Here is a 13,500-nt window from a genome sequence, read left to right on the forward strand (position 1 = left end):
TGACAAAAAATAGAATAAGGTTATTATTTTATTTTGAAAGAAAGTAATTGATTCACAACAAATGATTTAAGGCCCAAGGGAGTCAACAGCAAAGTTAATAATGGAAATAATAGTTATGTAATGCCAATCACTGGGAGGCTATTTCAAGGTCAGAAGTAATCTTCCTTCATATCTGTTATTTCTAGAACTGCATTTAAATCATTACTAGGTGTTATTTTTTTTAATCATCCTTTAATATGTGCTTTAATGTACCAAATTGGGTCAAAAATAAGAGAATAAATGTGCTAAGAAATTATTTTGCTTATTAAATGGCATTTTCTTGTCAGTACAAGGGAGAAATTGGCTAAAAGTAATAGACTAAAGTTAGAAAACAATTTCTTACTGGGTTCTTATTAATTTATAATTGGTAGTATAAGTTAAATTGTTATTTTAATAAAAATTGAGCATAAAGGATTGTGGATGTATCTCTTAGTTATCTGGTTGAAACATACTAGTTTTGGTTCAGCAGGACAGTTCAGGTATTTTTTTACACATGTATATCTTGCCATTCTAGTTTAGAATATTTGGTATACACAAAACAGATGGTACTGAGTTTTCAGCTGATTTATAGTAGTAATGATCACTTAGTTTCGTTGATGTCTGAATAATAGCGTTGTTTCATAGCTCTGTATTTCCTAAGGAAGTATAAGGCTTCCAGCTCTTTCATGACAAATTCGCCTCGTTCAATAAGTTCTTTGATCTTCTCTGGATCCTTCACATCTTTGTTTTTAAGGAAAACATTCTTCAAACGCCTTTTAAAATAGTCTGCTCCTTTTGGATAGTCCCGTCCAAGGTACAGCAGCTTGAAAAAGAAAGATTATATATTTCTAAATAATCAGGGTTATATGACAACATTTGTAAAACTGGCAACATAATTACTCACATTTTTATAAAGATTCAGTACTTCTCCTCTTAAAGAATTGGCCATTTTCGTTTAACATTTAAATTAATCCACTTTTATACATAACATACCTAAAGAAAAGGAAAATTTTTTGTAAATAACTCCACTGTATTCTTAAAATAATGCAGATCTTATACACTGGGAAATGGTACCTTTTTTTAACCTTTTGGTAAGTAGCCCTTTTATTGATGTTTGAGGTACTGAGATATAGCTATGAACATGTACAAAACTACTTCTAATGGAGTCTTAATAAACAAGATAATTATGAATGGTGACAAGTTCTATGAAGGAGAGAAGATTATGAGAAAACAGATTATCTTAAGTACAAAGCACTGTCTCCTTTTACTACACAGTGGAATGAGAACTAGATTTTACTCCCACCTGCAAAATGTGTTCTACAGGTTACTTAACTTTTGAGCTTCGCTTTCTTTAAGGGAAAATTCTTTTTACCCTGTTCTCAAGGCAAGGCCAGGTCTGTTTGGGGGATATTAAGAGTCCTGATCAAATCTAGAAGGGTAGTCTCCAGAGGAAGGTTAAAAACTAAAACTGAGTATGTGAATAAAACAGGTTGGCAGTGATTAGTAGATAAACAATATGATAGATAAACCATCTATCTACTTATTTATGTACAAGGGTGTCCATTGAAGAAGAGGCAACATCCAGTGGCATGCAAAATGCTTCTCTCTATATCTTTGTTAATGCTACAATAAGGAGAGAAAGCTCTTTAAAGGCACCATTACAGCCTAAACACAAAATAATTCCTACTAGTTATAACTATCAGAATTAAATCAAAATCCCTCACACTGCATCCTATCAGATGGACACAATTCCAAGATATTCCTTTATGGTTCCAATTTTGATCACTGGATTAAAGTGGTGTTATTCAAGTTATTTCTCCAAAGTACCTACTTTTTGTTTGTCTTTCAGTGGACAATGGTATTTAGAAACTACCACCTCATGGAATATTTTAGAAACCAAGATATGGGAGCTAGAAGTGCTTAAAACAGTGGGTTTGTCACTATTCCAAGGACCTCTTCAGTGGGCAAACTTGCAAACAAATGTATATACATGTAGATTAAGTGTGATATGTGTATACATACACAATTATTTTTATACAAATTTCTATATAACCTGATAACATTCGATTCCAACATTACAAGTTTGTTTTCATTTTAGTTTTTCCTTTCCATAGTTTTAGCACTCTTGTCCACCAATAAGAAATCTGGTTCTCATTATCCTCCATAAATTTGCTTTTTGGATCATCACTCCTCCACCCACAAGGCAACCAAATTCCTGTCACTGTCACCACTCAACACACACTACTCTGAGCTCTGCCACCTAGTTCCACCATCCCACATTTTCTTCTTCCCATTCCTTTCTTCTCATCTCCCTCTTGGAGGCTCAACAATTATGCTGTGCCACTACCCCCTTCCTAGATAAGTTTCACTTGTTCCAGCTGCAACAACCTGTGCCACCACCTTCTCTATCCAAAGAAATGTTCTCCTCACTTCATGGTAGGCTCTTATAAACAAACCCCTCCTAACCCCCAAAGACCATTCTCATTCATTTGAGCTCCAATACCATTTGCTGGGATATTACCTTACAATCCCTTCATCTCTCTTCCTTTCTCTAGATGCCCACCCACTTAATGACCTTTGAACTGAAGATTTTTTTGTACATAAGTTTTAAGGGTTATTTTATAGTTAACTAGCAGAAAGTATAAATTAAAATTATAGCACCATGTTCAGTTAGAAATAATTGTGCTAAGTCCTCCCATTACTTTTCTTTTGGTTCAGTCCTAAAGTACAATAATATAGACTCATCATTAAGACCTCACCTATCCCCTGCTGAGGGCCATTGCCAAGTAGGAATGACGCATCGAAATTTCCTTACCAGCGTACCCCATGTTAAATGGACTTGCCTTGGAAGTTCGCTGTGACATTGCATGTGTGTTTGAGAAAGGTGACCCTGCTCAAGGACCAGGGTGGATCCAGATTTAGGGTGTATCCTGCAGGTTTTAGGAAGTATCCCGCTCCTTGGGTTTAAGGCGTTCCCGGTTTAAGACAATCTGCGTTTAAGGAAGTTCCAGGTTGAAGGTTATTGCTGCTGGGAATAGGGCGTATCCTGCTGCCTGAGTTCCCGTTGAGTTCTCGTGGAATTAAGAAAGTATTTGGGACGTGAATTGGGCGGCAGAACTTGGATTTCCCGAGAACGTGTTTGTACAGGGCCGGTGTGAGTTTGGGAATAAAGAATTGCTGTTTGAATCTACAAGGTGAGTGGCTCATGATTTTGTGCTCAGCCAAGACTGCGGCAGTCCCCTTGCCTCATTTAGGCATTTTGACAAAATTTACATCTTTCATAATTTGAAAGGTAGGGTGTCAGTGTTTTCATGCATATTGTCTTATGTGTTTATATCTTATGCTTAAGAAAAAAGTGCATAAAAATGTGGAAATTTAAAGTCATTCAGGTTATGAAATAATTAAATCTTTGAAGCCTTCATATGCGTCTTTCCAGTCATCTCCTTCCCATCTCTACCAAGATGACCACTAATGACTTGCAAATTACTCTTGCTTTGTAGTTTTCCCAACTATGAACACTTTCTTAAATAATATATTTAGTTTTGACAATTTCAACAGCAAGCATGAGTCTAAGTAAGGACAGAGGAAATAATCCTGTTACTAAATGAAAGCCCAAAAGTCCTAATCTGGCTTTACCTTCCCCAGGATTTAAAGTTCCCTTCAGGAGTATTTAGTAATGTCGTGAATCTTCAGCTCTCCACAAATGAAGCCTGTGGAAATCAGGTATAAATATTGACACTTGATTTCTGGCTATTACACAGAATAGGGAAGAAAAGACTATTATTTACTTTAAGCTCACCAAAGCCCAACATCAGCTTCTGGGAACAGGTTGAAGCAAAAGGTCAAAATGAGTGTCCTTAAATTGATTCAATCAGTGAACACAGCACAGAAAAGAGCAGGTATTTCATTTCCATGTGGTCCAGACAAGGCAGGTACTGATTAGAATCTGCCAGACCTGCCTTGGTTTAATGTCCTCATAAAAAGAGGGTCCAATGGTAACAGGAATCTTGATAGATAGCTCTCAATGTGAGTTTGATTCTGGATTGGTTGTTCCATATCAACTATTGTGTTGGGATGTCATTTGTCCATCCTAGAAATTCCTTTGTCTTCTGTATTGACTATCCTACTTCTCATTTTCCAAAGTGTCCCTTTTTCTGATTTTATTGTTTTGGTACAGCACATCCTTTAATACAAAGGGCATATAGGAGTAAATAAGACTTTGAATGTCTAAAAATGGCTGGCCACTTTATATTTGATTGATAGTTTGGTTGGGTATAGAATTTTAAACTGGAAACAATTTTCTTTCAACATTTTGAAGCAATTGCTCATCTGTAATTTTACTTCCAGCACTGCTATTAAGAAGTTCAAAGCAGCCTGGATAAATGATCTTTTATTTATATGTGATGTATTTTTTTCATCTCCTCAGAAATTTGAGACTTCTTTGAAGATTTTGAAACTTTACAATGCAAGGGTTTATTTTCTTTCTCTGTGATACACTTAGCTTTTGCAATCTGGAAACTCTGAAGTCTGGGAAAGAAATTAATTCTGTTCCTAGTTTCGTGTCCCTCTCCCCAATTTTCTCTTTTTTCCCTTCTAGGAACTCCTATTATTTGAGTGTGTGAAATTCTAGATATGCCCTCTTTCTTTTTTTTCTTTTTTCAATTTTCTGGGATATTTTCTCATAATCTTCCAAGTGTTCTATCAATTTTTTTCCTTTTTGCTATAATCTTTAAGAACTCTTATTATTAATTTTTTTTCAGTATCCTGTTCTTGCTTTAAGAACACAGATGTTTTTGTAATTACATAATATATGTATCTCTGAAAAACTTTGATTTTGCAAAAACATTAAAAATAATAAGAGAGGCTATGGGAGATATGTTTGATCAGATACCTCAGATTCTATACAGCTGGGGCTGGGGATGTGGCTCAAGTGGTAGCGAGTTTGCCTGGCATGTGTGTGGCCCGGGTTCGATCCTCAGCACCACATACAAAGATGTTGTGCCCGCCGAAAACTAAAAAATAAAGATTAAAAAAAATTCTCTCTATCTCTGTCTCTCACTCTCTCTTTAAAAAAAAAAATTCTATACAGCTGAAATCAGAGCAGTATTCAAAACCAGAAATGGTACTTGGACAGTTAATCTGAAACATTTAGACTTCTCTCAGAATAGGAAGAGACCACAGAGAGGTTAAAAATAATAGAGTAGTCTGAGGATGGGAGTAGGGGGCTGGAGACTTGGGTGAGAATCAAACATGAATGAAGCAATCACTGGGGATGATGGATATGTTTATTTTTCATGGTAAAGGTCTCATAGTTGTATAATAGATATCAAACTTATCAAATTATACTTTATTATATATAATTATGCCTTAGTAAAACTACTAAAAATAGAATAGGAATTCTGATAAGACATTAAGATACATATGTAAGCAGAGATCTATCCAAATGATCAGGCTGCCAGTTAGTGAGTAGGGGTAGGTGTTCAACCTGCCCCCAGTCAGCAGCTACACATAATTTGCGGTATGCCTCCCTGGGGAGGAAGTACTGGATATAAGCTCTTATTTTACAATGTAAAATAGTATATATAAAAGGTACCTCCTGCCAGTATAGCAGCTAAGCAAAGACCTTTTCTTGCTGACTCATATCTTTTTTTCTGGCCTCTCTTTAGGGGGAAAGACCAACATAGGAATCAAAATTATTTCCACACTAATACTTAGAAAATTCTCTTGTAGTTTATAAGCTAACTCACGTAATAAACACATAATGGAGTCAACCCTTTTTTTTCTCCCCTTCTGAGTTCACTGTTAGCTTTGTTGAAACTTTCTATTTTATTCCCAATTGCTCTCCCCCCACCCCCTGTTTTTTTATCTCTATCACTTCTGAGCTTTCTTCCAAAATCTGGTGTTCTTTTTCTGTCCATTCTTTTAGGGACAAAAAAGCCTTCTAGATCTGCATCTTTGGTTGAAGCTTATAGCCTTTGAACTTCACTTCAGGTATCCTAGGTGGGTCCTTTACCTTCTGATGTATCTTGGATTGTACCTCTTGGGCTGCTCAGTTCCCTGAGCAGTCTACCAATCTCTGAGGGTTTGCCTATTAAACCTTAAAAAGAAAGAGGAATGAGGGTCTTGCATTCAGCATTATGAATACCTAAATTCTATCGCTTCTCATGTATTATAGTATGCTTGAAGATGCCCTAGTATTACTTTGTCTAGAAATAAACCTCCAGTCATCTGTGGGAATGAGGGGTATAGTTACTTAAAGGAGTCTATCAAATGCTTTCATTTAGTTCTCTTTAATTTTCATTCTTCACCTCCAATTCCAGGGCCCGCTGTTCCAATGTCTTTTAAGAATACTGTGGTAAAAACTGGGTTTTTCTAGGTCACCTTTATTCATTGTCTTCCAGCTTCTAAAGTTTTATTGCTGTCAAAACCTCTCCAAATCTCCATTTTTATATCCCTTCAGAAAGAGACAGTAGAATTCTGGAAGGGGGTAAAATCAGGGTATATTGAACCTACCAAACAACAACTAAGGTATTTCATTAAAATATTTTTGGGGGAAGGGCCATTATCAGAGTGAGCTATTCTTAAGAATGTTAAAGAACCATGTGGTTCTCAAAAAATTCAAAATTAAATGCATAGATATAATTTTAAATTGCAATAGACTGTTTAATGTCTGGCAAAGAACCTGGCTTCATTTAATTAACAATTTGTAATATATGAAAGCTTTTTGAGAACCTGATTTATGTTGCTGGCTTTTTTTTAAACAAATTATTAATAAAAGATTTGCCGCAAAAAATGTAGCTAGTGTGGCTAAGGTAAAAATTGTCCAATTCTTTGATGTTATGTGAATGAAGTCAGTTTATTGTTATATTGCTGACTTTCAGGCATTTGAGTTTATTTCAGCTATTGGGAGAAACAGGTCTTCTTGGGTTTCCAATTTAGGAAACTATTTTAAGTCCAGCAGGGACATGGGCTGCTGCTTAACTCTTCATGAAGTCATGGAAGTTATGGAAGCCAAAAAAATTAGGGTTTAAGAGAAACTCCCCATTATTCTAAGAACTTGGGTATGTGATGGGTGAGAAAGAGGTGCAATCCCCATTGATTTTTTTCATTGATGCAGATTAGGAGTTAACTAACAATCAGCTCCACTCCTAGGTTAACAGTGAATTGTCAATTTACTAGGAGTTATGGTGCCCAAATTGTTAATTACCCTTTCCCATAAAGTTCAGATAACAACATAAGCTGAAGGAAAACACAAAAGAGAGGCAGTATAACGTTATTTGTAATTGGTTCTAGTCGACTTAAACAGGTGAAGCACAATTTCCCCAAACTAGATAATCCTAGAAAGCTTTATACACAAAAATTGTACCAACACACTTGCCATCAGCAGATAAGTAATCCAGAGACAGGTGACAAGAGATTTTACCCTTAAAGGCCAGCATACACATTCATCTAGGCCTGGAAAGCAGACTATACAAAGTGAGTTGTGGATAGGTATGTTTAGAAGGGGCAGGTAGGTGCTACAACTGTCTGAAGGTAAAGAGATACCAGGGAGCAGGCCTGTACAAGGATACTAGTAGACAGTAAAGCTCATGAGTATAATTCCTTATGCCACAGTGACTAACAGAGATCAGCATTTTGGAATCCAACACATCTATGCAATTCCTCCTCCCAGGGAAGGAGGTTAACAGAGAGCTTGAGTAGATTCTTTCCCCTGGAGGTCTACCATTTTAAGGTAGTTTGGGTTTACCATTATCCTTTGCCCCATCGATCCTAATTAAGAGATGACTAAGGTTTTGTATTAAATATTAGTAGTTTTGTTTAATTCAAAACAAAAGCACACTTCTATACCAAATAGCTACAGTGAGCTGTAAAAGGGCTTCCAATGAAGCCAAAAGTAAAAACAACAGATGTTTTTATCTAGCTTCCAGCATGTGGAGGTAGGTGGGATGTAATAACTATTACACACTAAGACTTATGTTAAGTGGGGCTTATAATGTTTTACCCACAAAGGCTAGTTCTGTCGGTACTACTTTTTAAAAAATCAATAATACATTTCATCAACGGTGTTGGAAGGGATAGAGCATTATTAGAATTCAGAGATGAGAAACAGGGCCAATACTTCCGGCCTTGTCATGAAAAAACAGGGTTTACACAGGTCCTAAAATCACAGAGAAAAATTGGGGCTTTGGAAAAATAACAGTCACTTAATTTCTTCTCATTTTCCTCTTGGTGTGGGGTGCCGGTGTTTATTCATGTGCGGAAGGGACAGAAATGATGAAAGTTGTGCTATTTGTTAGTACACTTAAGTGTGTGACCTTGGGCACATAAGTCTTGCTGGGCCTCAGCACTCAGCAGTCTTCAACTGTTAGGAATATTTTGCCCACTAATTACTTCAAGTCATTTTCAATTATTGTTTATGGCTGTCCTTAGGATAGGGGAAACGTACTTTTCACAGAAAGTAAACAGATCCACGAGCAGAGAGAAGATTCTGGACTATGTTAATCTAAAAGTAACCAACCCTCTAGGAGTCAATTTGTTCCTATCCAAATTTGCAAATGATCCTGTCCCCTGGCTGGCCTAACTCTGGTGGCCCAGGTAGCGCACTAGGATGTCTGTCGCTTGAACCAAACGCGGGTCGCTCCCTTTCTTCTGGAAACCCTCCCAGAAAGATTCGCCCCGACACACTTTAGGCAAGAAGAGGAGAGAGACTGTCAGCGTCGGAAGACGCTCAGAAACCCCTTCCCACACCCAGTGGCTCTCGCCCAGACATACTTCACCAACTCCAGACCCCAGAATCCGGAAAACAACAAAGCGCCCCGGTGGCTGCACTCTGGCGCTTTCCGGTACGCTACAGCCTTAAGAGCCTCTGACCCAGGCGACTTCACGGCTCCTCCACAGCCCAGCCAGACGGGGTGAAGCTGAGGCAACCTGTCAGCGGTGGGGGCGGGACGACAACCGGAAGTTTCTCTGTGCGGCGACGCACGCCGGTATGGGCGGGTCTGAGCTCCGCCTATGTTGCGCAAGTGGGCGGTGCTTGTTGTCTTGACCACCTGGGCAGCGTTTGTTCACAACTGAGCTCTGACTTTGCTGACGGGGAAGGTCGTTCTTGCTTCCTCATGGTGAGAGGGGAAAACGAGAGGTAGTTCAAGAGGCGAGCATTAATTCAGCTTCACCAGTGTTGAGTGACGTAACAAGAGCCCGTCATATTTTAGAAAGGAGCGGCTCAGTTGAGGAAAGAACCCTTAGCCCGGGGCGGGTCCGTTTTCTCCAGACTGGTAGCCTTGGGGTCCTGAGTCCAGCAGACAGATGGGAGTCCCAAACCAATTTCTGCAAACAGATAGCCATAATGGTAACATGATGTCCTAATCTTACTTGTTGCTAAACTGAAAACAGTCCCAACCTAGTAATTCCCAATGATAGACGTTTCCACTAATTTGCTTTCTTATTCAAATTTGGCAAATATGTATTTACATCTCTTCTGTAGTTAATTAAAAGCTGATAAATTTATTGTACTCTGAAAGGTTATCTTGTGTGGTATTTCTTAGGAGTATGAATTGTTTTATCATTCAGTGTAGTCAATCTGCATTAAATATGATAAAGCTTCACATTTTGTTTTTGTGTACCCAGCTGTCAAGTCTTCCCCAAGGAGACAAACCAACACATAATTATGAGCTGATCTCTTTTCCCATTTTCTTAAATGTGATTTCCACCAAGAGATCTTCTATGATTAAAACCAGAGGAAGTGGAGAATGTAATTACTTGGTTAATTATTTAATGCATTAATTAAAGGAAAATATGGAGTGCATTCTTTGTTTTTGGCGCTGGGGTGGAAGCTAGATATGAAAACCAATGTGACAACCCTTCTATGGGAGGCAGATGAAACAAATTAACTTCAATACAGTTTTATAACTAACAATTGAAGAATCTAAAAGGGGGTAACTCAAAGTTGGAAATGATTAAATTGGGGGAAAGGGGAGACAGGAAAGAGTTGGGTTTTTCAACCTGTTTTAAAATATAAATGTGAGTTTTCTACAAGTGGTGGGAAGAAATAGGTAGTAGAGAGCACTTCTGTCAGAATACAAACGGGTAAGCCAATTTAAAACTATTGGTAAATTGGGAAAACAAAAAGTACCTATTTGTTCCTTTTGAATGTGAGTTGAAGTTTCTTCTTCTTAGATTCTTATAGCAATATTTCTCAATTGTAGCCCCTGGAGCTTTTATCGCTAACTCACTGGAGTACTTGTTAAAAACGCAGATTCCAAAAACCCACTCAACTCCAAACATTGAACTGGCTGCCATGAAATACTACAAACTAAGTAGCTTAAACTATAGAAATTTGTGTCTCACAGTTACAGAGATCAAGGCATCAGCAGGGCTATGCTTCCTCTAAAGACCCTAAGGAGGGACTTATTCAGACCTACCTTCTAGCTTCTAATAGTTCCTTGGTTTGTGTCAACATAACTTCATTCTTCACAAGATATTCTCCCCACAAGAGTGTCTTAAGTCCAAGGTTCCCCTTTTTATAACACCAACCCTATTCCATTATGTCCTCGTCTTAATTTAACTAATTAAGTCAGCAGTATCCTATTTCCAAGTAGGTCAAATTCTTAGATACAAGGGTTTAGGACTTCTTCATGTGAATTTAGAAAGAACACAATTCAACTCGTCACATCTGCTGAATCATAACATGGGAAGGGAAGTGAGTTCAGGAACATGGATTTCTATGAAAGATTATCAGATGATTTTTATGCCTTCTGAACTTTGAGAACTATTTTACTGCATAATAGCTCTTATGATTTTCAGGAGGAATGAGGATATGTACTTACCCCTAACCTGTTTCATATTAGAAGCACTCACGAGAGATAACAGTTTGCCCATCTTAAAATAGGGCTACTCAAGAACAAGAACAATGTTATTTACATATTCTGCTGTATAGTATTTATTTCTGGTTGAACACGTTTCTATTAATTGATAGTTAATATTATAACAAAAATATAACCCATTTGTAAAAACCATATGAGATCAAAATATCTATTATTCCTCTGTACTTTGTCTACAGCACCTCAGACTGCCTTACGCATAAAGCATTAGTAAATATCTGCTGAATCAGTAAAATATATATACTTTTCAAGAAGATGAAATCTAATGTGTTATATAGTGATAATCTTGTGACTTGAACCAGTATTTTCCTTGTATAGCTTTTCAAATATATGTAATCATATAATCACATGATCTACTACAAATTCCTTACAAGAAATCTGATGGATATATTGGCTTTATCAATAACAAGTAATGTTATTGAAAATACTCATGATTATAAATCTTTATTGAAATATTTTACTTTCCAAAATAACTTCGAGAAAAGAATAGATCTGCTGGAAAGAACCTTAAATCTTCATAGCTTTGCCTTCTTTATATAACCAAATCCCTTTCAATAAAACCTTCCCATCTTATTATACAGAAAGATTATTTCTTTATAAAATGAGATCATTTTCACACTTGCACATTTGATGTTACTGCCAATAATTAGTCACCAATTTATTACTTTTGGAACCCTTTAAACCAGTACTTTCTTGACCGGCACTCAGTTTAGTGATAGAGTATTTTATTAAATAATAGATCCTTGATTGTCATAAGAAATATTGTTGGAAACTATGTACAAAAGATGCCCTCATGGGTGAACTATCTTAGTTTTTCCTGTAGTACATACTTATAGTTTTGTCTGAATTGTGTGTGTGGTTTTATGTTTAACCTAAATCATTTTTTAAACAGCTTTTTAATTTAGGATAACTTTAGATTTACAGAAAAGTTGCAAAGATGGTACAGAGAGTTCCTTTATGCTCTTTACCAAGGTTCTCCTAATTTTAACATCTTACATAATCATAATATTTTTGTTGAAAATATCTGAATTATTTTTAAAATTTATCATTTGTTTTCCAACTTTTAGGGTCCCAAAGAAAAAAAGGTATGTAGAAATTATAATTTTTCTCAAAATAGTTTATTTTATGAACACATTGTTTTACAGAATTCTTATGAAATTTTAAGCTAATTTTCTAGTTTTATTATAATGTATAGAATTTACTATGCTTACTTGTTTACATATTAATTCTATTTAAATCATGGAATAATCCTTAACAATTATAAACATTTTTAATTTGATATAAAAAAGATATTTCTAATTTCATAAATACAACTAAAAATTGCCTTTATTTTTACCTGTGTTTAGATTTGAGGCTCTTTGTTACTTCTGCTAAAGAAAATTTTCTTTTAAGAACTCCTTTTCTTGTCTATGGCCACACCACCCTGAACGCTCCCGATCTCATCTGATCTCGGAAGAACTCCTTTTTCTTTTTCCCAGAAAAACACAAAAATTTATTTGTAAAACCTGCTATGACTTAAAAATGAACCCCAAATTAATATGAGTTTAAATGGATTAACACATACTTGTGTGTTTTTTTATTTTTTATTTTATTTTTTTTTGTTGTTGTTTTTCTTTTTAGTACTGGGTAGAAATATAGTTCAATAAAAGATGTACTGTTCTGTGTGTTTAGAATGCCCTTTTTTCTCTTCTTCACTTTTTGGATTTATACTTTTTAGGCAGAGATTATAATCTCTTAACTGGAAGGCCAGATTTAGCCTCCAAACATATTTTCTTTGCCCTTAAAGGTTGTTTTTTAATTTTCCTTTTAAAAAATCAGTTGTTTTTCACAAAAATGCGATTTCCATCTTTTAATGAAATATTGGAATTCTGATAACATTGGGCCTACAGTCATATGAGGCAACAGTTGACTTTTCTCAATGGCAGCTAACCCTTTTAGGAGTGCAGAAAGTCTTCAGTTTGCCATAGTTCTCACCATGGCCACATCCCTTACTTTATTTACCTACCTGGTCTCAACAGGGATTTATTTAGGTTTAAAATGCCTGCTTTAAGACATTTCTCAAGGTTCATTTCTTTATAGATTTTCCCATCATTTCTCTTGCAGACTCAATTACAGTGGGCTTCTCTATTCATAGATTCTACATCCATGGAATCAACCAACCATGGCTTAGAAATCCATTTTTAGGGCTGAGGTTGAGGCTCGGTGGTAGAGCACTGGCCTAGCATGTGTGAGGCACTGGGTTTGATTCTTAGCACCACATATGAATAAATGAATAAAATAAAGGTCCATCAACAATTTAAACAAAATTTTAAAAAAGAAATCCATTTCTAAACAATTGTGACTTTAGAATATAACAATTATATCCTAAAAGCTAGAAGAAATAACGTTGAGCGTTGAGTATTTCACTGTAAATGATACGTTTTTAAAAAATTGCATTGGTACAGAATATGTACAAGCTTTTTTCTGTCATTATTCCCTAAACAATACAGTATAACAACCATTTATATAATATTAACATTCTATTAGGTATTAACAAGTAATCTTGAGATGGTTTAAAGTATATGAGAGGATGTGCTTAAGTTATGTGGAAATACTATGCTAT

At 36.0% G+C, this 13,500-nt stretch overlaps 2 protein-coding genes across 2 annotated transcripts in view; one reads left to right on the top strand and one right to left on the bottom strand.

Moving 5' to 3' along the window:
* Positions 1-10: 10 nt before the first annotated feature.
* On the bottom strand, positions 11-8,979 carry Etfrf1 (electron transfer flavoprotein regulatory factor 1). Its single transcript, XM_026392376.2, has 3 exons — positions 8,791-8,979; positions 923-1,011; positions 11-841 (listed from the first exon to the last, which is right to left on the bottom strand). The coding sequence occupies exons 2-3, from the start codon at positions 965-967 to the stop codon at positions 620-622; spliced, it is 267 nt and encodes an 88-aa protein (XP_026248161.1). The 5' UTR covers positions 968-1,011; positions 8,791-8,979; the 3' UTR covers positions 11-619.
* Positions 8,980-9,056: 77 nt separating this feature from the next.
* Positions 9,057-13,500, top strand: part of Dnai7 (dynein axonemal intermediate chain 7) — a 73,491-nt gene continuing 69,047 nt past the window's right edge. Inside the window, exons 1-2 of the mRNA XM_026392375.2 lie at positions 9,057-9,137; positions 11,966-11,983. Of these exons, the coding sequence (XP_026248160.2) occupies positions 9,135-9,137; positions 11,966-11,983 (21 nt within the window). The 5' untranslated portion in view covers positions 9,057-9,134. The remainder of the gene's footprint in view (positions 9,138-11,965; positions 11,984-13,500) is intronic.

Source organism: Urocitellus parryii, chromosome 5, assembly GCF_045843805.1.
Source record: "Urocitellus parryii isolate mUroPar1 chromosome 5, mUroPar1.hap1, whole genome shotgun sequence".
Classification (NCBI taxonomy): domain Eukaryota; kingdom Metazoa; phylum Chordata; class Mammalia; order Rodentia; family Sciuridae; genus Urocitellus; species Urocitellus parryii.